Here is a 27,585-nt window from a genome sequence, read left to right on the forward strand (position 1 = left end):
CCCAGGTAAAAAAAGCTTAAACCACTAGTCCACTCATATGTTACTATCTCTCCTGGTTTGATGGAGTCAGCTAGAAGTCCATGAGAACTAGAGGATGGACGAGAGATAAACATGATAAACCTACAAGGGTTGTAAGATAAATATTCCACCCCTCAAAATATTGAGGAAACCCATCCAAAGACTTCCTAATCGAATGCCATTTTTTCATTGAGATTGTTGTGGATTCCATTAAATGGTTAGAAAAATGATTTGCTTCCAGGCACTAGATTCACAAGTCTCCCTTTTGAATGAGAGAACTACTGTCTGCGCCCTCCTATGTTTTCCCAAATGGGATACATGTTTTAAAGCAGCTCCTGTGCCTTTAATGAGCACATGGTTTAAAAGTGTTCACCATTTTGGAAAAGTAAGGACTGAGGCCTGCTTGTGCAGTCCTGGCCTCCATCCGTGGCTCGGCTCTCAATCAAATTGGGATCGCAAATTGAAACTTGCCTTCTTGGTATTCATTGGGTAGTTTGTTTTCCAATCCTCTGTGAATGGGCAATTTGCACTGCAGCTGGTTAGTACAAAGGCCACATCACAAATTGTGTTCTCGTTCACAAACCAGTTGGTGTTTGTGCTTGTCCCTGTCTTATAAAAAACAAATGCATTCGTGGATAGCATGTGTATTTGTAAATCACACATTCATTGGCTGGGGCATCTTGGCCCTGAATAAAATATATTTTGTTGTTACCCAGCTTGTTAGCGGTTCTCCCTTCAGAGGTCGAAAAAATGACTACTGAGTGGACCTGTTAGGATTTGATCTTGTGACCATGAAGTCAAACACTGACTCCTGAAGTAGATGCATTAGGCTATGAAGCCACCTGGTTCGCAGTCTCAAAACGTGTCAAGAAAGGTGTTTCCATGTGCGTCTCCCCTTGAGTACCAAAACAAACCGCTCTTCTTCCATTTCCTTCAGTCCAGTCTCTGACTGATGATCTGCTGAGTATGGCGTCTGGACAGTCAATATAACTTGTCTTTGTCTGGTGACTGGAGATCTACTGAGCGCAGCTTCTCTGGACAGTCAGTGTAACTCATCTTTGTCCAGTGACTGATGATCCGCTGAGCACGGCATTTCTGTATAGTCAGTATAACTTGTTATTGTCTGGTGACTGATGATCCACTGAGCATGCTGTGTCTGTACAGTCAGTATAACTTGTCATTGTATGGTGACTGATGATCCGCTGAGCATGGCGTGCCTGGACAGTCCATACAACTTGTCTTTGTTGGGTGACTGTTGTGTGAAGCATGTTGAATCCGCGCAGAACACGGTGGCCGCGGACCCATGGAGAACCAGAAGGTCCAAGTGAACCCACCTCTGCTGATCCTCAATCTCCTTCTCATAGTAATTCTCCTCGGTGAAGCTGACATCAGCCAGCTGTAATTGGCCCTCCAGACTCACTTTATGTAAGAATTGAGATCACATTAACTTTACAAACGTCAGACCCACAGTGCTGCTGAAGGTCTAGAGACTGATGCACCTACCAGGAGGTCAGGGCTCAATTTCAACTCCTGTCGTCCCCTTTGGCACCAGGATAGGTCTGAGTAAGAAGCAGAGACAGACTAAAGGAATCCACAAACTAAGGAATATGCAGACCCAGAGAGGCTCTTGCACGTCACCAGAGAGACTGAACTAATGGGAAGGGATAAAGAAAGAAAAGACAGACGTGAGACGGGCCAGTGCGCAGTAGAAACAGTGCTTCATAAGTGAGCAGCGAATGAGCAGAGAGCAGTGAGAGACATTTGTAACCCATGATTTAACCACTGTTCTTTGTATCACTTCCTCTGACCAGTGTCACACTAGTGGCGTGCCTCGGGCATCACTGAATGAGTTACTGTAATGATCAGTGAACCCATGTCTTGCATGTAGCAAACCTGTTGGGAATTCCTATCTCGCATGATCCATCTATGTAAATGTTTTGTGTTGCTTTTTAATAACAGGGCCTCTTATTGCCACCACTGTCTCATCATTAAGAGCAAAAGAAAATGAAGATCTATGCTCGGCGCAAGATCCGTACTCTGAGAGGAGGCAAGAGATCGGTCCTTCTCTGTGTAAGTGAGAACATCAGCTGCAACCTGATAATAATGCAAAGACACCCCTATCAGAATACATGTACCAAAAGCTGTATGAAAACCTTTCCAGATACAGGCAGGCTCACTTTCATACACACGTGTGGATGCATCTTTATCACAATACACAAGTGCACAGCCCCACACCCACACAGATACTAACAGGTGCAGGCAGAGTAATGAACAAATTCAGGACAGTATAGTGACTCACTCGTCGACACACACACATGGGCATTTATCTGATAGAGATTTCTATTTGCAGATTCCTTACCTTAGAATTTACCCCAGGCGTCAGACTGGATCCGGAGATTTTCTTCGAGCAGTACCTTTTGTGCGCCATAGGATGGCGTCGCTCGACTCCTCGTCTATCGTTAGAGTCGTGGTTGCCGTGATGACATTGCGGTCATACATAGGCACCACCCAGGCACGCTGACGTCAGTTTTTTTCTTTACGTGCCACGCACAGTTCCGGAGAGAGCTACCCTGGTCATTTTTTTGACCAAATTCGAACTTTTTGTCGTCTTTTTGTTTTTTTACTTCTGTGGTGTGTCGAGGAAAGTCTTGAAAGACCAGCTTCAAAACTTGCAATGACTGTCACTGCATGATGTCGGTGACCACGCCGCACCTGGTGTTTTTGTGGTGTCTGGAGATCGACCCTGACCCAAAGTCGTGCTCCAAGTGCTGGGCCATGAACCCGAAGGCTTTGAGGGAGCGTTCCTAAAGCCCAAGGCAGCACAGCGCTTGACTCTGCATCACCCTGGTCTCACTTGAGAGGAAGATCTCAAGACCGCTTGCAGAGTCATCACCACTCCTCCTCGTCCCATTCATGAGCTTCGGGACATTCAGGTAACAAAAAGGAGAAGTTGAATCAAGCTAAACGTTCTTCGACTTCACCCCTGTCTCTTGGTCGATATAACGCGGAATGAGCGTTGACGCTCAAGGCTTCTGTCCATGGAGCCTACTTCTGGGTCCGCTCCGCGCCTCCCTGAGTTTCTGGGAGCTGGAACCACCCCTGTCCAGCTAAAAGAATTTTATGAGGCTATGCCCCTCATCTTTGGGCAAACTGATCCCCACTGCGGCAGACCAATCACCCAGCCACTGTGCGGTACATACTACTCAGCCACTACATGGCCGGGGAAGAAGAATCCCACTGGCTCGTGGGACAAGGAACCAGATGTCTGACAGTCCACCACACTGCCCCTGCCGCATCTTCCAAAACATCCTAATCCGTTCCACCATCGTGGCCCAATTGTGGGCAGGATCTGTCATCACCTCCCAACTGGGAATCCAAAAACCGCACAGGTGGGTTTTACAAATACTCCGAAGGGGCTACTCCCTCCCCTTTGAGATTGCCCCTCTGACTATGCCTCCATCCTACACATGCTTATCGGAGGATCATGTGGCACTTCTCCGAGAGGAAGTCGTGGCTCACTTGGCCAACGGAGTCATAGAGAGGTAGGTTGTGGTTGTTATTCCTGCTACTTTCTGGTGCCCATAAAGGACAAGGACCTCCGCCTTATCCTAGACCTTCGGACCCTCAATCTCTTCCTCAAGAAGGAGAAGTTCAGAATGCTCACTCTGGCTCAGGTCCTGTCTGTCTTGGACCCAGAAATCTGGAAGGTAGCATTGGACTTGCAGGACGCTTACTTCCATATACCCATCTTGCCTGCCTACAGGCGCTACTCGTGATTTGTGGTAGGTCACAAGCACTTTCAATTTACCGTGCTCCCCTTCGGCCTTACCAGCGCCCCTCCGTGTTTGCAAAAGTGATGCCGATGGTTGCAGCTTATCTGCGCAGGCTAGAGGTTTCAGTCTTCCCCTGCCCTGACAACTGGTCGTTGCAGGCGAACACGTCCCTGAAAGTTGTCTTCTACGTTCAAACTACGGCGAACCTTCTGCACTCACTGGGGTACATTATAAACATGCTTAAGTCACACCTGACTCCTTTTCAGATGCTCCCTTTTATTGGAGCTGTTCTGAACACAGTGCAGTTTCGGGCCTATCCTCCTGAAAAGCGAATCCAGGATATTCAGGCTATAATTCTGATGTTTTGGCCTCTATCCTGGATTTCAGAGAGAATGACTCTGAGGCTGCTTGGCCTCATCGCCTCCTGCATCCTGCTCGTGACACATGCCAAATGGCATATGTGGGATCTGTAGTGAGACGCGAAGTTCCAGTGGACGGAGCATCAGAGGAATCGCTCCGACATGGTCCAGATCTCAGAGGAAAGTGCAAAGAACCTGCAGTGATGGCTAATGAATTGCGATCGGGTCAACAGCAGATCCCTCTCTCTTCCCCAACCAGATCTTACAGTAGTGACAGATTCGTCACTCCTGGGATAGGGCAGCCACATAGGAGTGGCAGGGATCAGAGGCCTATGGTCTCCGGTGGAATCCGAACTCCACATCAACCTTTTGGAGTTCTGAATGATCAGGCTTGCGTTGAAAGTATTCCTTCCCTCTCTGAAAGGAAAAGTGGTGCAACTGTTCACAGACAACACCACCACCATGTGGAACTGCAACAAGCAGGACGTAGTGGGGTCGTCGACTCTTTGTCAAGAGGCTCTGTGCCTCTCGACATGGCTGGAACATCAGGGCATAATCCTGGTGGTTCAACATCTGGTGGGCCATCTGAACGCCAGAGCAGGCCAACTTAGGCGTTGATGCATAGCTGATCACGAATGGCATCTCCATCTGGAGGTGGTGCAAGGCCTCTTTCAGCAGTGGGGAGAGCCTTGGTTAGATCTGTTCACCTCCTCAGCGAACTCTAAATGTCAGCTGTTTTGTGTATTGGAGTTTCCAAGGCGGCACTCTCTCTCTGACGCTTTTCGACTCGAGTGGAACTCAGGCCTCCTTTATGCCTTCCCGCCAATACCTCTTCTGTCCAGAGTTCTGAAGAACATCAAAAGCGCAAGCCCAATTAATCCTTGTGGCTCCGGACTGGGCACGGAGAGTATGGTATCCAGAGTTACTGAGCCTGGCTACGGATTGTCCGACCAGACTGCCCCCTCGGGAGGATCTTCTGGGGAAGCAGCAGAGGACTGTTCTCCACCCAAACCTGTCCAATCTTCGCCTTTATCAGTGGAGATTGTGCTTCAGCAGTTGACAGCTTTTGACTGAAGTCTGTGATGTTCCTCCACCAAAACAATATACACCTATTGTTGGCATGAATTTGTGGTATGGTGTACCAACAAGTCTGTTGATCCCCTTTCTGCACCACTCTCTCTGAGGTTCTCTTGTTCATCCTTTCTTTGGCCCAGCAGGGCTCACCTTTGGGCACCCTTAAAGGTTACTTATCGGCCATTTCAGCCATTCTTAGATTGCCAGACCAACCTTCCTTGCTCAAGTCTCCGATTGTTTGAAGGTTCCTTAAGGGACTCACCCATTTGTTTCCTCCAACCTCTGTCCATTATACCCCAGTGGGACTTGAACCTGGTCCTAACTTACCTTACGTGTGCCCCTTTTGAGCCGCTACACAATTATCTCCTACGGCTTCTAACAATCAAGACTGCTTTTCTTATTGCCATTACCTCTGCTCACAGAGTAAGTGCGCTTCAAGTTCTTTCTTCCAAGCCACCATTTTTGTCTGTCCACCCTGACAAAGTGGTGCTCCGTACAAAGGCATCCTGCCTTCCTAAGGTTTGTTACACCTTTTCACGTAGGCCAGTCCATCACTTTGCCTACTTTTTATACACCCCCACATCCCTCTCATAAAGAGGAGAGACTTCACTGTCTGGAGTGTGTTGGCGTTCTACCTTAATCGTACTAGAGAGTTCCGGGTGGACGATCACCTTTTTGTTGGATATGTGGGTGCGAAGAAAGAGAAGGCAGTGCAGAAGCGTACCGTCTTGCGATCAAAATGTGCTACGCTTTGGCAAAGAAGCAACCCCCTGAGGGCTTGCGTGGTCACTCCACTAGAGCAACTGCTGTTACCACTGCGTTGGCATGCAGAGTTCCTGTCCTGGGCATCCCTGCACACGTTCTCAAGTCATTACTGCCTGGACAGTCAGATCCACAGAGACAGCTACTTTGGTTGCTAGGTCCAGCAGGACTTTATAGTATGATCTTAGTTCGCAGCCCATTTCCGAGGATGGTATTGCTTGGGTAGCTTTTCTAAGGTAAGGCATCTGTTAATAGAAGTCTCTATCAGATGAACAAGTTGCTTACCTTTGGTAATGATTTATCTGGTAGAGACATGTTCTAGTTGTAGATTCCTTACTGACCCACCCATCCTCCTCAGATGCGAGCTGATTACTACAGACAGGGATTCCCCTTCCAGGCCTTCAGCTCGGGCGCACCATTTTCAGTGTTTTTCAGGGCTCCGCACTGATGGTGTGGAAAGTCGTGAAAAGAAACTGACTTCAGCGCGCCTTGGTGGCACTTATGTAAGAACGAACATCATCACAGCGACCACAACGCCAATGACTGATGCTGAGTCGACCGACACCACCTGACGGCGTGCATGGGTACTGCTCAAAGAAAAATCTCCAGATCCAGTTTGACGCCTGGGAAATGTTTAGGTACGGAATCTGCAACTAGAACATGTCTCTACCAGATAATTCGTTAACAAAAGGTAACTAACTTGTAAATTAACACGTGTATTAAAAAAACAGAAGTGCTTGTGCAGTCACCCAGTGATGCATAACTACACGCACAGGCCCATGTTGCTGCATTGCGTATGTCTCTCAATGGCACGTCTTTTCTTTTAGGTCATAGATGAAGCAATCCTTGAGTCCAAAGCACAAGTAGTCTCAAAAGCATCAACGCTATCATGGGTTTGTAGGCTGCCACAATCACCAACTTAGGCTAGCCTGAAGGTTGCCAGAAGATCATTTTTGCTTTACTGAAAAAGCACAGTAGCAGGAACTAATATGCCCGGAATAAAGGAACATTGCTTCTCTCAGGGGAAAATATGCAAACGCTTGTTACAGATCTAGTGATGCCATCTTGGCTCTTCTGCCAAGCTTGGATTCTTAGAAAACATGAGGATTAAACAATATGTTCGATGGCATCTGTCGCTGTAGATACGCATGTTTTGCAATAGCTCGCCATCTGGTGTTGGGCTGGAGTGTTACAAGTTGTTTTTCTTCGAAGAAGTCTTTCGAGTCACGGGACCGAGTGACTCCTCCTTTTGTCTCCATTGCGCATGGGCGTCGACTCCATCTTCGATTGTTTTTTTTCCGCCATCGGGTTCGGACGTGTTCCTGTCGCTCCGAGTTTCGGAACGGAAAATTAGCTAATTTCGGAAGATTTTCGTCGGTATTGTTGCGTTCGGGATCGGCGTACTTAGATTCAACACCGCATCGAAGATCGAAGAGCTCCGGTGCCCTTCGGGGTAGTTTTTCGATCCCCCGTCGGGGCCTGGTCGGCCCGACCGCGTGCTGAAGAACGCCGATGGAACGGACCCCGTTCCGTTTCTGCCCCAAATGCCACAATAAATACCCCTATACAGACCAACACTTGGTCTGTAACCTGTGCCTGTCACCTGAGCACAGTGAAGACACCTGTGAGGCCTGTCGTGCGTTCCGGTCCCGAAAGACACTCCGAGACCGTCGAGCCAGAAGACTTCAGATGGCGTCCGTGCCGACAGTCCACCGAGAGTTCGAGGAGCAGGAAGAGGAAGGTACCTTCTCGATCCAAGAATCGGACTCCGAAGGATTCGACGATACACAAACCGTGAGTAAGACGTCGAAAACCACACAGAGGAAAATTTACAAGGCCCAGGGGACGCCACTGCCATCAGGCCATGGCTCCACCCATAAATTCGGTGACCGACCGTCGGCACCGAAAAAGGCCCAAACAGTGCCGAGATCGTCCGACTCCGGTCGAGACACTGGCACGCAGCCTTCTCGGGACCGAGAAAGTGCTGGAGACAAGCCTCGACACCGAGATGCCGGTGTGGACACGGCTCGACGCCGAGACAGCGGCACCGAAGAAGATCGACGCCGAGAGGTTTCGGCCCCGAAAAAGAAAAAAGTCACCTCGGAGCCGAAAAAACACGCAGACAAGGTTTCGGTGCCGAAACAAACTGCAAGCGACCCAGCTTCAGGCTCTTATACAGAAGAGCACTCGCTAACCTCCCAAATGCAAAAGCATAGGTTTGAGGAAGAGCTACAATCAACTGATGTGGACCATACGCAAAAGCGTATCTTCATACAGCAGGGGACAGGAAAAATAAGCACCCTTCCCCCCATTAGAAGAAAGAGAAGGTTGGAGTTCCAAACTGAACAGACACCACAACCAAAAGTGGTGAAAAGAGTTACCCCACCACCCTCTCCTCCGCCCGTGCTTAACGTCTCACCAGCACGAACTCCATCACACTCCCCAGCTCACACCACCATAAGCCAGGGTGACCAAGATCAAGACGCATGGGACCTATACGACGCCCCAGTGTCAGATAACAGTCCGGAGGCATACCCTACGAAGCCATCTCCACCAGAGGACAGCACCGCGTATTCTCAAGTGGTGGCTAGAGCAGCACAATTTCACAACGTAAGCCTCCACTCAGAACAGGTCGAGGATGATTTTTTATTCAACACACTCTCCTCCACCCACAGCTCCTACCAAAGCCTGCCTATGCTCCCTGGTATGCTCCGGCACGCAAAAGAAATCTTTAAGGAGCCGGTCAAAAGTAGGGCAATCACACCAAGGGTGGAAAAAAAGTATAAGGCGCCTCCTACAGACCCAGTTTTCATCACTACACAGCTGCCACCAGACTCTGTCGTTGTAGGAGCAGCTAGGAAAAGGGCCAACTCTCACACATCTGGAGATGCACCACCCCCAGATAAAGAAAGCCGCAAGTTCGATGCAGCGGGTAAAAGAGTCGCAGCACAAGCTGCAAACCAGTGGCGCATCGCGAACTCCCAGGCACTACTTGCGCGCTATGACAGAGCCCACTGGGACGAGATGCAACATCTCATTGAACATCTGCCCAAGGACTTACAAAATAGGGCAAAACAAGTGGTTGAGGAGGGACAGACCATTTCCAACAACCAGATCCGCTCCTCCATGGACGCAGCAGATACAGCTGCACGGACAATTAATACATCTGTAACTATCAGAAGGCATGCATGGCTCCGAACGTCTGGATTTAAACCAGAGATTCAACAAGCAGTTCTCAATATGCCTTTTAATGAAAAAGAACTGTTCGGTCCAGAAGTGGACACAGCGATTGAGAAACTCAAAAAAGATACGGACACTGCCAAAGCCATGGGCGCACTCTACTCCCCGCAGAGCAGAGGGAATTACAGCACATTCCGTAAAACACCCTTTCGAGGGGGGTTTCGGGGTCAGAGCACACAAGCCAGCACCTCACAAGCAACACCGTCCAGTTACCAGGGACAGTATAGAGGAGGTTTTCGGGGACAATATAGAGGAGGGCAATTCCCTAGAAATAGAGGAAGATTTCAGAGCCCCAAAACCCCTACTACTAAACAGTGACTCACATGTCACTCACCCCCTCCACACAACACCAGTGGGGGGAAGAATAAGTCATTATTACAAAGCATGGGAGGAAATCACTACAGACACTTGGGTTCTAGCAATTATCCAACATGGTTATTGCATAGAATTTCTACAATTCCCTCCAAACATACCACCAAAAGCACAAAATTTAACAACACACCATTCCAATCTCCTGGAGATAGAAGTGCAGGCACTATTGCAAAAGAATGCAATCGAATTAGTGCCAAACACACAAATAAACACAGGAGTTTACTCACTGTACTTTCTGATACCAAAGAAGGACAAAACGCTGAGACCAATCCTAGACCTCAGAGTAGTGAACACTTTCATCAAATCAGACCACTTTCACATGGTCACACTACAAGAAGTATTGCCATTGCTAAAACTACACGACTACATGGCAACTTTAGACCTCAAGGATGCTTATTTCCATATACCAATACACCCATCGCACAGGAAATACCTAAGGTTTGTATTCAAGGGAATACATTACCAATTCAAGGTACTGCCTTTCGGATTAACTACCGCACCAAGAGTCTTTACCAAGTGTCTAGCGGTAGTCGCTGCACACATAAGAAGGCAGCAAATACATGTGTTCCCATATCTAGACGACTGGCTAATCAAGGCCCATTCGTTAATACAGTGCTCAAATCACACAAATCATATCATACAAACCCTCTTCAAACTAGGGTTCACCGTCAATTTCACAAAATCCAAAATTCTGCCGCGCAAGGTACAACAATACCTAGGAGCCATAATAGACACATCAAAAGGAGTAGCCACTCCAAGTCCACAAAGAATTCGAAATTTCAACACCATCATACAACGCATGTATCCAACACAAAGAATACACGCAAAGATGGTACTACAACTCCTAGGCATGATGTCTTCATGCATAGCCATTGTCCCAAACGCAAGACTGCACATGAGGCCCTTACAACAGTGCCTAGCATCACAATGGTCACAAGCACAGGGTCACCTTCTAGATCTGGTGTTAATAGACCGCCAAACTTACCTCTCGCTTCTGTGGTGGAACAACATAAATTTAAACAAAGGGCGGCCTTTCCAAGACCCAGTGCCACAATACGTAATAACAACAGATGCTTCCATGACAGGGTGGGGAGCACACCTCGATCAACACAGCATACAAGGACAATGGAACGTACATCAAACAAAACTGCATATAAATCACCTAGAACTTCTAGCAGTTTTTCAAGCACTAAAAGCTTTCCAACCAATCATAGTTCACAAATACATTCTCGTCAAAACAGACAACATGACAACAATGTATTATCTAAACAAGCAAGGGGGGACGCACTCCACGCAGTTAAGCCTGCTAGCACAAAAGATTTGGCGTTGGGCAATTCACAACCAAATTCGCCTAATAGCACAATTTATACCAGGGATCCAAAATCAACTCGCAGACAATCTCTCTCGAGATCACCAACAGGTCCACGAATGGGAAATTCACCCCCAAATCCTGAACACTTATTTCAAACTCTGGGGAACACCTCAGATAGACTTGTTTGCGACAAGGGAGAACGCAAAATGCCAACACTTCGCATCCAGATACCCACACAAACAGTCCCAAGGCAATGCCCTATGGATGAACTGGTCAGGGATATTTGCTTACGCTTTTCCTCCTCTCCCTCTCCTTCCTTACCTGGTAAACAAACTCAGTCAAAACAAACTCAAACTCATATTGATAGCACCAACTTGGGCAAGGCAACCCTGGTACACAACGCTGCTAGACCTATCAGTAGTACCCTGCATCAAATTGCCCAACAGGCCAGATCTGTTGACACAGCACAACCAAAAGATCAGACACCCAGATCCAGCATCGCTGAATCTAGCAATCTGGCTCCTGAAATCCTAGAATTCGGGCACTTACAACTTACCCAAGAATGTATAGAAGTCATAAAACAAGCCAGAAGGCCATCCACCAGGCACTGCTATGCAAGTAAATGGAAGAGGTTTGTTTGCTACTGCCATATTAATCAAATACAACCATTACACACAACTCCAGAACATGTAGTGGGTTACTTGCTTCACTTACAAAAATCTAAACTGGCTTTCTCTTCCATTAAAATACACCTTGCAGCAATATCTGCATACCTGCAGACTACCTATTCAACTTCCCTATATAAGATACCAGTCATTAAAGCATTCATGGAGGGCCTTAGGAGAATTATACCACCAAGAACACCTCCTGTTCCTTCATGGAACCTAAATGTTGTCCTAACTAGACTTATGGGTCCACCTTTTGAACCCATGCACTCCTGCGACATACAGTTCCTAACCTGGAAGGTGGCATTTCTCATCGCCATTACTTCCCTAAGAAGAGTAAGCGAGATTCAAGCGTTTACAATACAGGAACCTTTTATACAACTACACAAGAATAAGGTCGTCCTAAGGACCAATCCTAAATTTTTGCCAAAGGTTATTTCACCGTTCCATCTAAATCAAACAGTGGAACTTCCAGTGTTCTTTCCACAGCCAGATACCGTAGCTGAAAGGGCACTACATACATTAGATGTCAAAAGAGCATTGATATTTTACATTGACAGAACAAAAAACATCAGAAAGACTAAACAACTATTTATTGCATTTCAAAAACCTCATGCAGGAAACCCAATATCAAAACAAGGTATAGCCAGATGGATAGTTAAATGCATCCAAATCTGCTACCTTAAAGCTAAACGACAGCTGCCCATTACACCAAGGGCACACTCAACCAGAAAGAAAGGTGCTACCATGGCCTTTCTAGGAAACATCCCAATGCAAGAAATATGTAAGGCAGCCACATGGTCTACGCCTCACACATTCACCAAGCACTACTGTGTAGACGTGTTATCCGCACAACAAGCCACAGTAGGTCAAGCCGTACTAAGAACATTATTTCAGACTACTTCCACTCCTACAGGCTGATCCACCGCTTTTGGGGAGATAACTGCTTACTAGTCTATGCAAAACATGCGTATCTACAGCGACAGATGCCATCGAACTGAAAATGTCACTTACCCAGTGTACATCTGTTCGTGGCATCAGTCGCAGTAGATTCGCATGTGCCCACCCGCCTCCCCGGGAGCCTGTAGCAGTTTGGAAGTTACCTTCAATTATTTATATATGTATCATCTCAACCTTAAATAGGTGCATACTTAGTCACTCCATTGCATGGGCACTATTACTATAATTCAACTCCTACCTCACCCTCTGCGGGGAAAAACAATCGAAGATGGAGTCGACGCCCATGCGCAATGGAGACAAAAGGAGGAGTCACTCGGTCCCGTGACTCGAAAGACTTCTTCGAAGAAAAACAACTTGTAACACTCCAGCCCAACACCAGATGGCGAGCTATTGCAAAACATGCGAATCTACTGCGACTGATGCCACGAACAGATGTACACTGGGTAAGTGACATTTTCATTTCCTTTACATACAAGTTAGAACATACATTTGGAAAGAAGTATTTGCCAAGCGTAGAATATCTTTTTCCAGAAGGAATTTTTAAGACCATTACTGGGATGAGCTCACAATTTTGCTTTGCTGCAGACTAATATTACTTCCATGAGAGATGATGCTGTAAACTCACATTGAGGTTAAATGTAAATTACTGCAAAACATGTAGAACTGAAGGCAGGTTCCACACTTGAACCAGAGAACGTAACCTTAAACTGTGTAGCAGCGAACTCTGAACGATGCAAAGGTGTTTCGGTATTGCCTAACTGCGGTGCATGCAGTGTAATCCCTGCCACATTTAACCAAGTGCTACGTTCTTGTGTGTTAGGACTGGGGCGAGGAATGCAGCAGTTGTAGTAGTAGCTGTGAGGGTTCCTCAACATATTATTTTGTTCCTATTCAGGCAGAAAAAAGAGAGAGAGACGACTCTGACTGTAGACTTAAAAGTTAGTCCCTCCTTTTGCACATAGAATTCATAGTGGTCCTTTTCCGCTTCCCAGGTGCTCCCGCTGCTGACCTTGGTGTGAAGGACCGGAACCCTCTAGAGATGATAATTCCTCAACACTCGAAAAGAAGGAAAAGGAGCGACTCTCTCAGCACAGGTGAGACCAGTGGTGTGGAACATGCCCTTGTTATTAACACATGTGATCCATTCTGGTGCCCACCACAGTAATACGGAAGCAAACCTCTACACCCTCATTAAAAACAGATAAGCGATGGAGCTCACTGAAGTAATACGTCACTGTAGAGATCTGGTGAAACCGGAGACTTGTAGGTTGGACTCCCACTCAACATTTCATCATTGCAAGGCCGATACAATGTCTGCCCTGGACGTCCTTGAAAATGAAACCATTCTCTGGCAGCCTCTGACAGTTCTTAGCCGGTGTTTGCTGTCACTGTGATAACTATTACTGCCACTTTTTTCAAATCTAGCTTGATGCTCAGCCGTTGCCATCTGTATATTCATAACAGTCGACACAACACAGATACCTGAATTTACAAGTGTAAAAGCACAATTTATATTCAAAGGTGGCACTCCAAAATAGATTTACTCACATGTAACATTGCACTAGTGTGATATAATGTAATATGTGAGAAAATGTCCCTCCAGGGTGGGTGCATGTAAGGAAATGCCTCCTTGGCATGGTTACCCCCTGACTTTTTGCCTTTGCTGATGCTATGTTTTGAATTGAAAGTGTGCTGAGGCCTGCTAACCAGGCCCCAGCACCAGTGTTCTTTCCCTAACCTGTACTTTTGTATCCACAATTGGCACACCCTGGCATCCAGGTAAGCCCCTTGTAACTGGTACCTCTGGTACCAAGGGCCCTGATGCCAGGGAAGGTCTCTAAGGGCTGCAGCATGTCTTATGCCACCCTGGGGACCCCTCACTCAGCACAGACACACTGCTTGCCAGCTTGTGTGTGCTGGTGAGAACAAAATGAGTAAGTCGACATGGCACTCCCCTCAGGGTGCCATGCCAGCCTCTCACTGCCTATGCAAGTATAGATAAGTCACCCCTCTAGCAGGCCTTACAGCCCTAAGGCAGGGTGCACTATACCATAAGTGAGGGCACCAGTGCATGAGCACTGTGCCCCTACAGTGTCTAAGCCAAACCTTAGACATTGTAAGTGCAGGGTAGCCATAAGAGTATATGGTCTGGGAGTTTGTCAAACACGAACTCCACAGCACCATAATGGCTACACTGAAAACTGAGAAGTTTGGTATCAAACTTCTCAGCACAATAAATGCACACTGATGCCAGTGTACATTTTATTGTGAAACACACCCCAGAGGGCACCTTAGAGGTGCCCCCTGAAACTGTATCCAACTATCTGTGTAGGCTGACTGGTTCCAGCAGCCTGCCACACTAGAGACATGTTGCTGGCCCCATGGGGAGAGTGCCTTTGTCACTCTGAGGCCAGTAACAAAGCCTGCACTGGGTGGAGATGCTAACACCTCCCCCAGGCAGGAGCTGTAACACCTGGCGGTGAGCCTCAAAGGCTCACCCCTTTGTTCCAGCCCCGCAGGACACTCCAGCTAGTGGAGTTGCCCGGCAATTCCGGCCACGGCCCCCACTTTTGGCAGCAAGGCCGGAGGAAATAATGAGAATAACAAGGAGGAGTCACTGGCCAGTCAGGACAGCCCCTAAGGTGTCCTGAGCTGAAGTGACTCTAACTTTTAGAAATCCTCCATCGTGCAGATGGAGGATTCCCCCAATAGGATTAGGGATGTGACCCCCTCCCCTTGGGAGGAGGCACAAAGAGGGTGTACCCACCCTCAGGGCTAGTAGCCATTGGCTACTAACCCCCCGACCTAAACACGCCCTTAAATTTAGTATTTAAGGGCTTCCCTGAACCTAAGAATTTAGATTCCTGCAACTTACAAGAAGAAGAGGACTGCTGAGCTGAAAGACCCCTGCAGAGGAAGAAAAGAAGACACCAACTGCTTTGGCCCCAGTCCTACCGGCCTGTCTCCTGCCTTCCAAAGAAACCTGCTCCAGCGACGCTTTCCCAAGGACCAGCGACCTCTGAATCCTCAGAGGACTGCCCTGCTTCAAGAAAGACAAGAAACTCCAGAGGACAGCAGCACTGCTCCAAAAGAACTGCAACTTTGTTACAGAGGAGCAGATTTAAAGACCCCTGCAAATCCCCGCAAGAAGCGTGAGACTTGCAACACTGCACCCGGCGACCCCGACTCGACTGGTGGAGAACCAACACCTCAGGGAGGACCCTCCGGCGACTCCGAGACCGTGAGTAACCAAAGTTGTCCCCCCTGAGCCCCCACAGCGACGCCTGCAGAGGGAATCCCGAGGCTTCCCCTGACCGTGACTGCCTGAACCTAAAGTCCCGACGGCTGGAAAAGACCCTGCACCCGCAGCCCCCAGCACCTGAAGGAACGGAACTTCTGTGCAGGAGTGACCCGCAGGAGGCCCTCTCCCTTGCCCAGGTGGTGGCTACCCCGAGGAGCCCCCCCCCTTGCCTGCCTGCATCGCTGAAGAGACCCCTTGGTCTCCCATTGAAACCTACAGAGAACCCGACGCTTGTTTACACACTGCACCCGGCCGCCCCCGCGCTGCTGAGGGTGTACTTTTTGTGCTGACTTGTGTCCCCCCCGGTGCCCTACAAAAACCCCCCTGGTCTGCCCTCCGAAGACGCGGGTACTTACCTGCTGGCAGACTGGAACCGGGGCACCCCCTTCTCTCCATTGAAGCCTATGTGTTTTGGGCACCTCTTTGACCTCTGCACCTGACCGGCCCTGAGCTGCTGGTGTGGTAACTTTGGGGTTAATCTGAACCCCCAACGGTGGGCTACCTTGGACCCAAAACTGTGACCTGTAAGTGATTTACTTACCTGCTAAAAATAACAATACTTTACCTCCCCCAGGAACTGTGAAAATTGCACTGTGTCCACTTTTAAAACAGCTATTTGTGTTTTATGTGAAAAGTATATATGCTACTGTAATTATTCAAAGTTCCTAAAGTACTTACCTGCAATACCTTTCAAATGAGATATTACATGTAGAATTTGAACCTGTGGTTCTTAAAATAAACTAAGAAAATATATTTTTCTATAACAAAACCTATTGGCTGGATTTGTCTCTGAGTGTGTGTTCCTCATTTATTGCCTGTGTGTATGTACAACAAATGCTTAACACTACTCCTTGGATAAGCCTACTGCTCGACCACACTACCACAAAATAGAGCATTAGTATTATCTCTTTTTGCCACTATCTTACCTCTAAGGGGAACCCTTGGACTCTGTGCATACTATTCCTTACTTTGAAATAGTGCATACAGAGCCAACTTCCTACAGTGCAGCTTTGCAGAGTGCGAGTGCCTGCCTGAAAAGTTGAGCACCCACAGGCAAGCCAGTTTCTGCAAATTCACAAACTTTTGGGATTCATGTTCCAACCCTGAATATGATCAAACATTTACTCCTGTGAGTATGAAAAGTAAATGCGTTGTAAAGGTGGGTGTATCGAGGAAACATTCCCAGCATTGGTGGAGTGTACGGTCTAAGGAGATGGGGTTACCTCACACATAGGTACAAGCACGTGCTACATTTACATTTGTGAAATGTATTAAGCTGCCATTCACAACACAATCCAGACCTACGTCTGGGAAATTGTGAACATTACATCTTATCCACATTACTCATGGAAGCTTCTCTGAATCCCAAAGATGTGAGAAATAATCGCAAAACGTAAGTCTACATCCGCTGGAGTAATCAGTCCCGACTGATGTGCCAGGTGAGTGGATTCTGAAAATCTCCGCTCTCTTTTGCTCACAAACTGTGCATGTGTGGCAGGCAGGGAATATGGTGAGGTTTTTCGGAGTGAAGGTGCACTGTGGCCCCTGGATGCACATTTTAAACATAACTGAAGAATGTTCATGTGTACAAATATTGGGCATTAGAATCTGTTGTCCCATTTATGGCATAATGTTTGTTTCGGATATTATAACAATAAAGTGCCACAATTTTAAAGTCAAACATTCTTTACTTAATATTTAGGATTATTTCTTCAAATCAATTCCTTCTCCAACATATTCACACTGATAATCTGTAATCGACACTAAAAGAAAATCTAATAATCCACCAGATCCTAATCATTCTTTCCAACCTCAATATTTACACATTTAGTAAAATCCTAACTCACTCACCTACTTGGTGTAGGAAGCCAACTCTTTAAATAGTGGTCCAAAGTGAGGTGCACTGTGCAGAGTCCAGGCAATCCCCGGAGGTATCACAGATACTCTGCATTTGGGTAGGGAGTTCGGGGATGTCAGAGTGTAGTGCTCAGCATGTAAGTCACACACTCATGCAGTAAGTGAGACACTCCATAAAGAAATCCAGCACCATATTATAAACATAACACATACTTTTATATAAACTTTGATACCAAGATCATCGGAATCTGCTGAGTACATTTTGAGACATAGGTTTTTAGAATTTCTAAAAGTTGGCACTTAGTGACATCTTTGGGTGCAATAATGTTATCCTATAACGAAAAAACACGTACTGCATTCGGACACTTCACAGCGACTTCAAGGACTGTTCTACGAGACTTAAGGTAAGTTTGGGGCAGGATCCAAAGCCACACCAACAGGTCACCTCAGAAGCGTTAGGGCTTCCTGCTGCAGTCTGGAAGTTGCTGTAAGCTGGGACTGGAAGATCAATCTGGGGGAACCCACTGGTGGGGCTCAACCCTCGAGGTCCTTGGGCACATGGGGACACCATTGGTGCATTCCTCCTCGGGCTGTTGGGCTTGGTGCAGTGGTGTATTTTGGCAGCTGGGGCGGTGCTCAAGTTCCTCGTGGTTGGAGTCGGACCACGTAAACAATGGGGCTCAAGTCTCATGAGGCTGGGACACGTGGGGACCCTTCGGTTCACTTCTCCTCGGTCTGAGGCAGACTGGTGCAGAGGTATCCTGAGGTGTTGGGTCATTATCTCTTGGTCAATCGCAGTTGCAGGGCATTCTGCAGAAACAGGCTGCAGATGCTGTCAGGAAGCCTACAGTGGGCACACTCCAGGTGGGCTTCGTCTCTGGAGGGCCTGGAGACCACACGGATACAGTTGGCCCACTTCCACATGGGCTAGGCAGCTCGGGTGCAGTGGGGCTGTCCGGCTTCGGGTTTCGTTCTTCTCGGTTTTAGCAGGCTTCTTGGCCGCTCCTTCTTTTGTGTCCAGTGAAGATCTGAAGTCCTGCTATGAGGGGGTCTCCGAAATACTAAATTTAGGGGACATTAAGGGGAGAGAAGATAGTAGCCACTGAGCCACTTTCCCTTTGGGTCACTACACACCCTAGATGACCACTTCCTGTGGGGATTGGGCATCACCTTGTCCAGAGTTCCTAAATTCCAACACACATAAGATGACAGAATGTCCTGTCTTAAGTCCACATCAGACTGGTCACTCTAGGAGTGTTTTTCCCCTGGAGGGCAACACAGTGCCTGTATTGCTAATTTCCTGCCTGTCCATGTACCAGATGGACCCCTGAGGAAGGAGGAGTCGGCATCGTCCTCTGAGGAAAGCCAGTTCTGTATACCAAAGGCGGTGGGCTTCTTGAAGCAGCTGATAAGTTTTTCGGGGGGCACCCTGGAATGCATGTATTAATAGATCCATCACTGGAATCAGTGAGGGTTTAGTAATACAAGATGTTTGACACCAGACACCCCAGGATTCAGAGAAGCCATTATGTAGCTGGGGAACTCGTAGTGACCAGTGTCCAGCACATATATTTAAAATGTTTGCTTAACATGTCTAAGAATGGACAAAGACATGCATATATGCCCTCCAACCAGGGCCCATCTTCCTACACTTATGTGCTTTCATATTATTTGCTTTCCTGGACGGCCCTTAAATAATTGCAGTATTTACCGTTCCCTTCTTAAGAATGTCTTTCCTGGTATAACCTCTTCCGTGCATACACTTGTCTTCAGTAGTCGAGGGTGTGAATGTCTACACCTCCTACTCAACCATTATGGGTGAGTAAAGATGGACTTCTTACAATACTCTTCATCCGGGTCTACAGTCATACGCAGTCACATCCTAAGCCTATTTGTACCAAGCACTGTTACTCTGTGAAGCATTCTTAGACACCAGTGTCATTAGTAAATGAAAAATGTACAGGGTAAAATGAGAGGCACTAGTCGAACAAGATGCCATCCTCAGTATTGCTTATGCACTAATCTGCCCTGGTTGGGGGGGATACGCTTAAATAACAGTGCTGTACTGCCTTTTGGCTGGGTATGTGCTACACCAACATAAGGTTAAAGACAGACCCAGATGCAAACCCTTCTCCAATCCATTACATGCTGTTTTTTATTACGCTGGCATTTTTATTTCAGTTGTTAATGCATTGGTTATGTTATAGCTATTAATTTATTATCCGGCATGTAAACAAAGAAATGCATGGCACTGAAAGGGTTAAAGCTCTGTCCTTTATTTTCACAATAAACTAAAATTACTGACATATCCCATCTTCTAATCAAAACAAAACAAATGTAGGATGTTCAGGTGATATGTGTGTGTAAATCTTTCATGAAGAGAATCAATCATTTGATTTATTGCATTGGTAAAAACTCACAAATTCCTCCCCAAAAATACATTTTTGCTTGTTTTGCAGGCTTTATGAATACAGACGTTCATATGAGAAATGACGAAGAATCAGCAACCATTTTTATTGACCACATGGGAGCAGAAATCGAGAAAGGTAGAGCTGAGCTTGACTCAGGTAACTTGGTAATGTTTGAGAATTTATACAATGTTTCCCTGAGTGACACTGAGCTAGGGCCCAAAATCCACAGCTTGCAAAAAAAACAGTTTTGAGTGGAAAAACGTATCGTATCCATGTTGCGTTTTGGGCCAATTCCTGTGGCGGGCACTAGGCCTACCCACACCAGTGAAGGACTATTTTCATTGCTGCATATGTGCCTTCCAAATGCAAGGCAGTGTATACGAAAGAAGACATTTTGACAAATACCCTTTAATTCACATATTAATGTGGTACCCACAAATTGATAGATGTACAAGTAACCATTTCTCCTAAACTTCATATCTTGTGCCCATTTCAGAAATATACAGGTTTATTTGATACCTATATTCACTCTATATATGTCACCATATGAATTGGTCTATACTCAGTACTCAATGAAGAACCATTGTACGATGCAGCCCAGTTGTTGCCTCTGGGTATCTCGAGTTCTTGGAGAACATACAAACCCTATATTTCATCATGCCCAAAAGGCCCCAGCAAAGGTATTGATGTGTTGCTGTTGTAAATCGGCCATCGTGACAAATGTTACAGATGAAAACATTGTCACAAATGGCTCTTTTCACTATTTCTTTATTTCAACACTTAGGCCCCCATTATGATTAGGGCAGTGAAAAGCGTGATGGGCTGCCCATGGGGGCCCCTGCACTGCCCATGCCAAGTGCATGGGCAGTGCAGGTGCCCCCATGGGACCTCTGGCACCCCCTTTCCGCCAGCCTTTGCCTGGCATTGCTACCCCCATGCAAAGGCTGGCAGGAAAGGGGACTTGTAATCCCCAGGGCAGAGCTGCCCTGGTGGATTGAGACCGCCGGCATCGCCAGACTGGTGGCAGCCTGGCAGTGTCGGCGGTCGGACCGTGGCGGCTCCTCCAGGGTCGTAAAATAGAGGCCGGATCGCTGCTTTGGCAGCGGTCCGACTTCCACTGCAGCCCTGGCGGTCTCATGAGCGGCAGGGTCATAATGAGGCACTTAGTTTCTTTGAGAAGCCCTTGAGGGATCTACACATATGAATGAATTCAGAATTTTGTCAACATTTTAGCAATATATAGCTTTCCTGGATGACCCATGGGTTTTTCACTGGTTTCCACCAGAAACTGGAAGTAGGTTGAAAAGCACTAAAAATATGAAAACTGGGCCACCTCTTTGCAAAATTGTAAAAATGTGATAGGAAAAATAGGTTTTGGGGTTCAGCTCTGCATGTTCCTGAAAGGTGGGAAGATGGTAACTTTAGCCTTTAGAATCCCCGGGATGTTGGAAAAAAAGAACACATTTTGCGTGAATACCTTATGTGGACAAAAGCTTGAACGTCCCTAAATAGCCAGGGCTCTGGTTGGGATTCCCAGCAGTTAAGGGGTTAATATTCTTTAGTTGTCCCAAAAACTTATGGTCACAAATTGCAGCCAGTTCTTTGCAACTGTAAATAGCACAGCTGGCCCATGTTTCCTTACTAGACATGTGATTCAGCATCCTGCTGTCGGCCTGGAGAAAGGCCAAGGTCCCCTTAAATTTCAAGTGTACACATAAAATATCTTTAATAATGGTATGTGAAGTTTCTGATTTATTTTTGTTTACAAGCTTTGCAAAGGTGTGCAGAATACTGACTTTAATGAAGGTTTTCGCATCAGTATATCCATGTGAACATTGTGATTTTTACATACATTTCTTTGTTTGATGCTAAATAAGTGGTTCTGCATTATAAATAGTAAGTAATTTCCCTTCCTATGGCCATTCTGTACATAAACAAACCCCTTTATACCTTTACCTGCATAGTATAATGCTGCGAGTAGGTAAATACTCAAAATTGCTCGCCATGGGGCATGCTTGCTTTGGCTGGGTTCCTTTGACCTGAAAACAAGCTCAGTACACAGAGAACAATCCTTGGTAAGAAAATTGCACAGGCCAAAACAAACTTATCACAGTTGTCCTCATTCTTGCACAAACCCTCCCTTGCAAGTAATGCGCCTTAGTAAGATCTCCTCGAAGTAAAAGCAGCTCCTTAAAGGCCCTTTTCCATTTTTTTGAATGGTTGATTGTGTATCTCCTTAGACTCCTTCACGCTCATAGAATAATACTAGTTGAATAATCTGCTAGGGAATACTGTGTATTTCTACATGTTGTAATGTCACTGTTTTTTTTATTTATTACAGTGCACGAGATGGTTACTGTTCGCATAAAAGATGAGACCTCTTGCTTGGACTATGAGGAAAGTACGACAATAGAGGACACCGGCAGGGCCACTGGTGAGTTATCAAATCTACTGCTTGTTGGCAGAGGTCTCTGTTGCGTCATAAAATCTGTGCATTCCCAGATGTCAGCCTTGTCTGCTCTCATCAGTCTCTGAGGGCCAGTCCTGCTCCTCCTCTCGGTGCACTTTACACACTTCTGTACATCCAGCTCTGTCACAGGAAGGGAAGGGACTTGATGTTTTCACAGTAAATGCAGTGAAACAAAACACGGTTGGGAGTTATTGCTCTAGACTTTCCTTTTATTATCTCCGTGTTCCCTGTTCCCAACCGTCTATAATGCTCCCGACACCTGAAATTTGACGATGTCCTTACATCCATTTTTTTAAAACCTTCATTGGTTGCACATAGTGGCCAAGGTTAAAATCGCATCCCGTATTATCTATTATTGCCTACTTACCAAGGCAGTCTGTAAATTATACTGCCAGGCAGAGACTCTGCAGAAGTCTAATTACAAAAAGTATTAACTCTCCACCTGGTTGGAAGGGCAAAAGGTATCCGCGTTTCTTTTTTTTAAAAATCTCAATATTCCTGTGTAGTGGTGTGTTTTATTGAGCTACTGCGTTGTACATGCAATCTCTTGACTCCGGCACAGCATCTTGTATTCTTCTGTGAAACCGTTAGGATAAACAGAGTGACTTTTCGGAGTAGTCCCCTTCCCCTTACTCTGAAAGCTTAAGGACAGAACCCTCAATCCATCCCTTGACATGTTGTTATGCCAAAGAGTGTCCAGTCTCCTGGACTAACTCCAAGGTTTTTTACTGATTATTTGAGAGCAAAAAATCACTGAGACTTTAAAGAATGTGAATGATGCACTTGGTCAGAACGTAGCTGCTCATCGCTCTTTTGTCATGGAGGATTCAAGATCAGCGGGTTCCTGTAACTAGAAGGTATTTCTGGGTGTCCTCTTGGTACAACTTGAGTTAATTCTGATCATCTAAAAGTATACAAGTAACACGTTATGGCTTGATTTATTAAAACCATTGCAAAATACTCAAGGCGCTCCAGTGAGACATGCTCCTCAGGCCCTGCAGTCAGTGGCGGTCCCTCCTGGTGACCCAGCAGGTCACAGGTCAGCGCAGCAGTCCAAGGAGGTTCCTGGGGAGTCCCTCCAGCTGCATTCTGTGTCCAGTTCCAAGTACGTTTCTTGTGTATCAGTGTCTCTCATTGTGGGGAAAAATCCCCTATACTTCTACTCAGCTTTGCAAAGGTTTAACAAAGAGGGGGAGAGGAGGTACCAACCAGTTACAACTGGTTCGAGGATTGCCCCCTCTCTCCTCCAGCACAGGCTCCGGACATCAGATGGGGGTAAACAAGCTCTTTGTGTGAAGCCAGGGCACAGCCTTTACAGAATCGAGTGTCCCCCGCCTCCCCTTCTCTCATTCCAGGAAGACCATTCAAAATGCAGATGCCACTCTGTGTACAGGCTGTCTGAAACATAGCCTGCCGCAGAATAGTCTGCCGCAGACGTGGATTGGAGTCAAGCTGCAAAACACAAGAGTCATAAGCACAGAGAAATGATCACACTTCAGAAGTGCCATTTCTATAATGGTAATAAAAAATCCACCTTAACTAGTAAGCAGCATTTCTCACTACCAATACAACCATAGCAAACATACCTGCGCTACCCCTCATGGATCAGACAATACCCTCTAGGCTTAAGGCAGGGCATCTCTAATGCAATCCTATGAGAGGGCAGCACTCACAGCAGTGAGAAACCAAATGGGCAGTTTGTCACTACCAGGACAGGCCACGAACCAGGCACATTTCCTGCCTTTTACATTCATGGCACCCTGCCCATAGGGCTAGATAGGGCCTACCTTAGGGGTGGCTTACATGTAGTAAAACGGGAGTTGTGGGCCCGGTAAGAAAATGTAGATGCCAGGTCCCTGTGGGAGCAAACTGAACATGCAGGCCCTGCACCAGCAGGCCTGAGACGGGTTTGAAAGGCTATTTCAGTGGATAGCGCTGTGGGCCCACTAGTAACATTTAATTTACAGGCCCTGGGTATAAGGGATACCATTGTACAAGGGACCTACAGGTAAATTAAATGTGCCAATTAAGTATAATCCAATCATACCACCTTTAGAAGGGAGAGCACCTGCACCATAGCACTGATCAGCAGTGATAAAGTGCTCAGAGTCCTAGAGCCAACAAGAAGAGGTCAGAAAAAATAGGAGAAAGGAGGCAAAACGTCTGGGGATGAACCTGCAACAATTATTAAAACAAAGTTGATGGAATCACAAGTGGTCCTGATACCCGATTTCATAAATGTTGGCTTATCCATAATAGTCTCTGCAGATCCAAGTACTTTCAAATGCGTATAACATGTAAAATAGTTGTGGATGGTATACACCCGAAATGGCTATAATTTGCTACATTCTGGAGTTATATTTTAAACTCCAGATAAACATGCCTTGCATACTCCTGCCATCTAGTATTAGGCAAGTTCTATCTTTTTTTAAGTCTTTCGAGTCACAAGGTCGAGTGACTCCTCTTCTCGGTGAAATGGCTTATGGGCATCAACTCCATTGTTTTCTCTCCGCCAACGGGTTCCACTCCGTTACAGTTTGAGCTTCAGTTTTTTCCTATCCCTTTCGTCTGTATTTTTACCATACGCATTTCTTCCATCTGCACTACGGTGAACAATCACACAAGATCGACTCCATTACCACATTCTCCTCCATCCCCCTTCTCCTTCAGAAGACCCCATAGACATATCCCCACAGGGGTCACCACACTCAGATACTGGGAGGTGGGGGGGGCCAAAAGGAGATGATCCCAGTGACACTCATGGTAGAGATCCCCATGCAGATACGGACCCTGGCCTTTATCATGCTCGTCCTTCATCCCTGGAGGATGCTACTTCTTATCAGGAGGTCCTAGCTGGGGCTGGGGCTGCGGCTGAACACAAAGAGCCATTAGAGGAAGACTTCCTCTTTGATACGCTGTCCACAACACACAGGGCTGCATAATATCTACCCATGTTAAAGGGTTTGCTTCGAGATACCAATGACATATTGAAAGACCCTTTAGAGCTAGGGTTGTGACACCTAGAGTAGATAAAAATATAAATCTGCGCCATCTGACCCTATTTTTATGAAAGCACAGCTACCACCAGACTCCCTAGTTGCCACCGCAGCTCACAAGAGAGACAACTCACAAGCCACAGGAGACACTCTGCCTCCAGACAAGGAGAGCAAAAGAATAGGTGCTGCCGGTAAAAAGGGTTGCAGCTCAGGCTGCCACCCACTGGCATATTCGAAGCGCTCTTAGCACACTGTGATTGAGCCTACTGGGACAAAATGGAAGAATTACTTCAGTACCTCTTAGAGGAACTTAGAAAACGCGGTCAGCAATTAGCTTCAGAGGGACAACTCATTGCAAAAACCTTCCACCAGTGTGCACTAGATGCACCAGACTCCGCAGCAAGGGGAGTAAATACTAGTGTTTTACTTGGCGGCACGCCTGGCTGAGGATCTCTGAGTTTAAACCCAGGGTTCAGCAGGCTGTCTTAAGCATGCCTTTTTACTAGGATCACCTTTTCAATCCTCTCGTGGACCCTACTTTAGAGAAAAAAAAGAACGACACAGACACAGAGACTGAGAAAGCCATGGGAGCGCTTAAAACACCTGCTTGGCGTGGGACTTTTTGTTGCCCAGCTTACCATGGATCCTACAAATCTCCCTCTTTAGAGGCATTCACCTCCCAACAAAACTGTACTTGAGGTTCCTATTCGAAGGCCTACTACCGTGGCTCCTTCAGAGGCAGTAACGTCAAAAGTAGAGGTAGCGGTGTCTCCCCTGTTGAGCCACACCCTCTGCCATGCAGTGACGACCCAATCCCAAACCTCGATCACCTGTGGGGACAGACATCAGCATTTCCTTCCAAACTGGCATTCCATCACAACAGACAAGTGGATATTAGCTATTATTCAACATGGCTATTGTCTAGAGCTCGTTACCACACCGCTCAATATTCCACCTCGCACCCAAGGGCTAATGCAGGAACATCAAACATTGCTCAAGCAGGAAATCAAAATGCTTCTCCACAGAGGGGGTTTAGAGCTTGTTCTTCTTAAATATCTGGGCTCATCCGTATACTCTGCTCTTCCTAATCCCCAAAACTGGACTGGTCTTTAAGGTCCGTCTTGGATCTCAGACCTTTAGAGGGACAATTTTGAAACGACTGAAATACTGTTTTTTGCGTACTTATACTAATCACAATTTCAAGCCAAAAACGTGTGCTGCATACACTTACCAAGCACAGTTTAAACCACAGCGCGTATTAAGCGGTGTCCGAAACACCCTCTGGTTAGCCACTGGGGCGTATTTAGCCTTTTCTAAACCTTGTATGGGGTGTGAGGCTTAGTATTCTTTGTGAAAATTAGGAGGGAAAGTCATACAGTCACGGGTTGAACAAAAACAGCAGTTTAAAGGTACCAAGTTTGCAGAAAACCCAAGAGCCAAATGTAAACAGACACAGGTAAGAAAAAGGCAGTTTTTGTAAAAACTACAAGAATACACATGTAAAGAAATGGCTCCCTGTTGCAGTTACCCCCCACTTTTTGCCTGATACTGATGCTGACTTGACTGAGAAGTGTGCTGGGACCCTGCTAACCAGGCCCCAGCATGTGTTCCTTCACCTAAAATGTACCATTGTATCCACAATTGGCACACCCTGGCATTCAGATAAGTCCCTTGTAACTGGTACTTCCAGTACCAAGGGCCCTGATGCCAAGGAAGGTCTCTAAGGGCTGCAGCATGTATTATGCCACCCTGGAGACCTCTCACTCAGCACAGACACACTGCTTGCCAGCTTGTGTGTGCTAGTGAGGACAAAACGAGTAAGTCGACATGGCACTCCCCTCAGGGTGCCATGCCAGCCTCTCACTGCCTATGCAGTATAGGTAAGACACCCCTCTAGCAGGCCTTACAGCCCTAAGGCAGGGTGCACTATACCATAGGTGAGGGTACCAGTGCATGAGCATGGTACCCCTACAGTGTCTAAACAAAACCTTAGACATTGTAAGTGCAGGGTAGCC

General features: G+C 46.7%; 1 protein-coding gene across 4 annotated transcripts in view; it reads left to right on the forward strand.

Moving 5' to 3' along the window:
• LOC138266961 (zinc finger protein 418-like) overlaps positions 1-27,585 on the forward strand; it is a 71,109-nt gene that overhangs the window by 22,204 nt on the left and 21,320 nt on the right. For 3 of the 4 annotated variants that reach the window (XM_069215767.1, XM_069215766.1, XM_069215769.1), the window contains exons 3-6: positions 1,978-2,088; positions 13,528-13,629; positions 20,153-20,260; positions 22,446-22,538. In XM_069215767.1, the coding sequence (XP_069071868.1) occupies positions 1,978-2,088; positions 13,528-13,629; positions 20,153-20,260; positions 22,446-22,538 (414 nt within the window). The remainder of the gene's footprint in view (positions 1-1,977; positions 2,089-13,527; positions 13,630-20,152; positions 20,261-22,445; positions 22,539-27,585) is intronic. The other variant, XM_069215768.1, reaches the window with a different exon arrangement.

This window comes from Pleurodeles waltl, chromosome 12 (genome assembly GCF_031143425.1).
Source record: "Pleurodeles waltl isolate 20211129_DDA chromosome 12, aPleWal1.hap1.20221129, whole genome shotgun sequence".
Lineage (NCBI taxonomy): Eukaryota > Metazoa > Chordata > Amphibia > Caudata > Salamandridae > Pleurodeles > Pleurodeles waltl.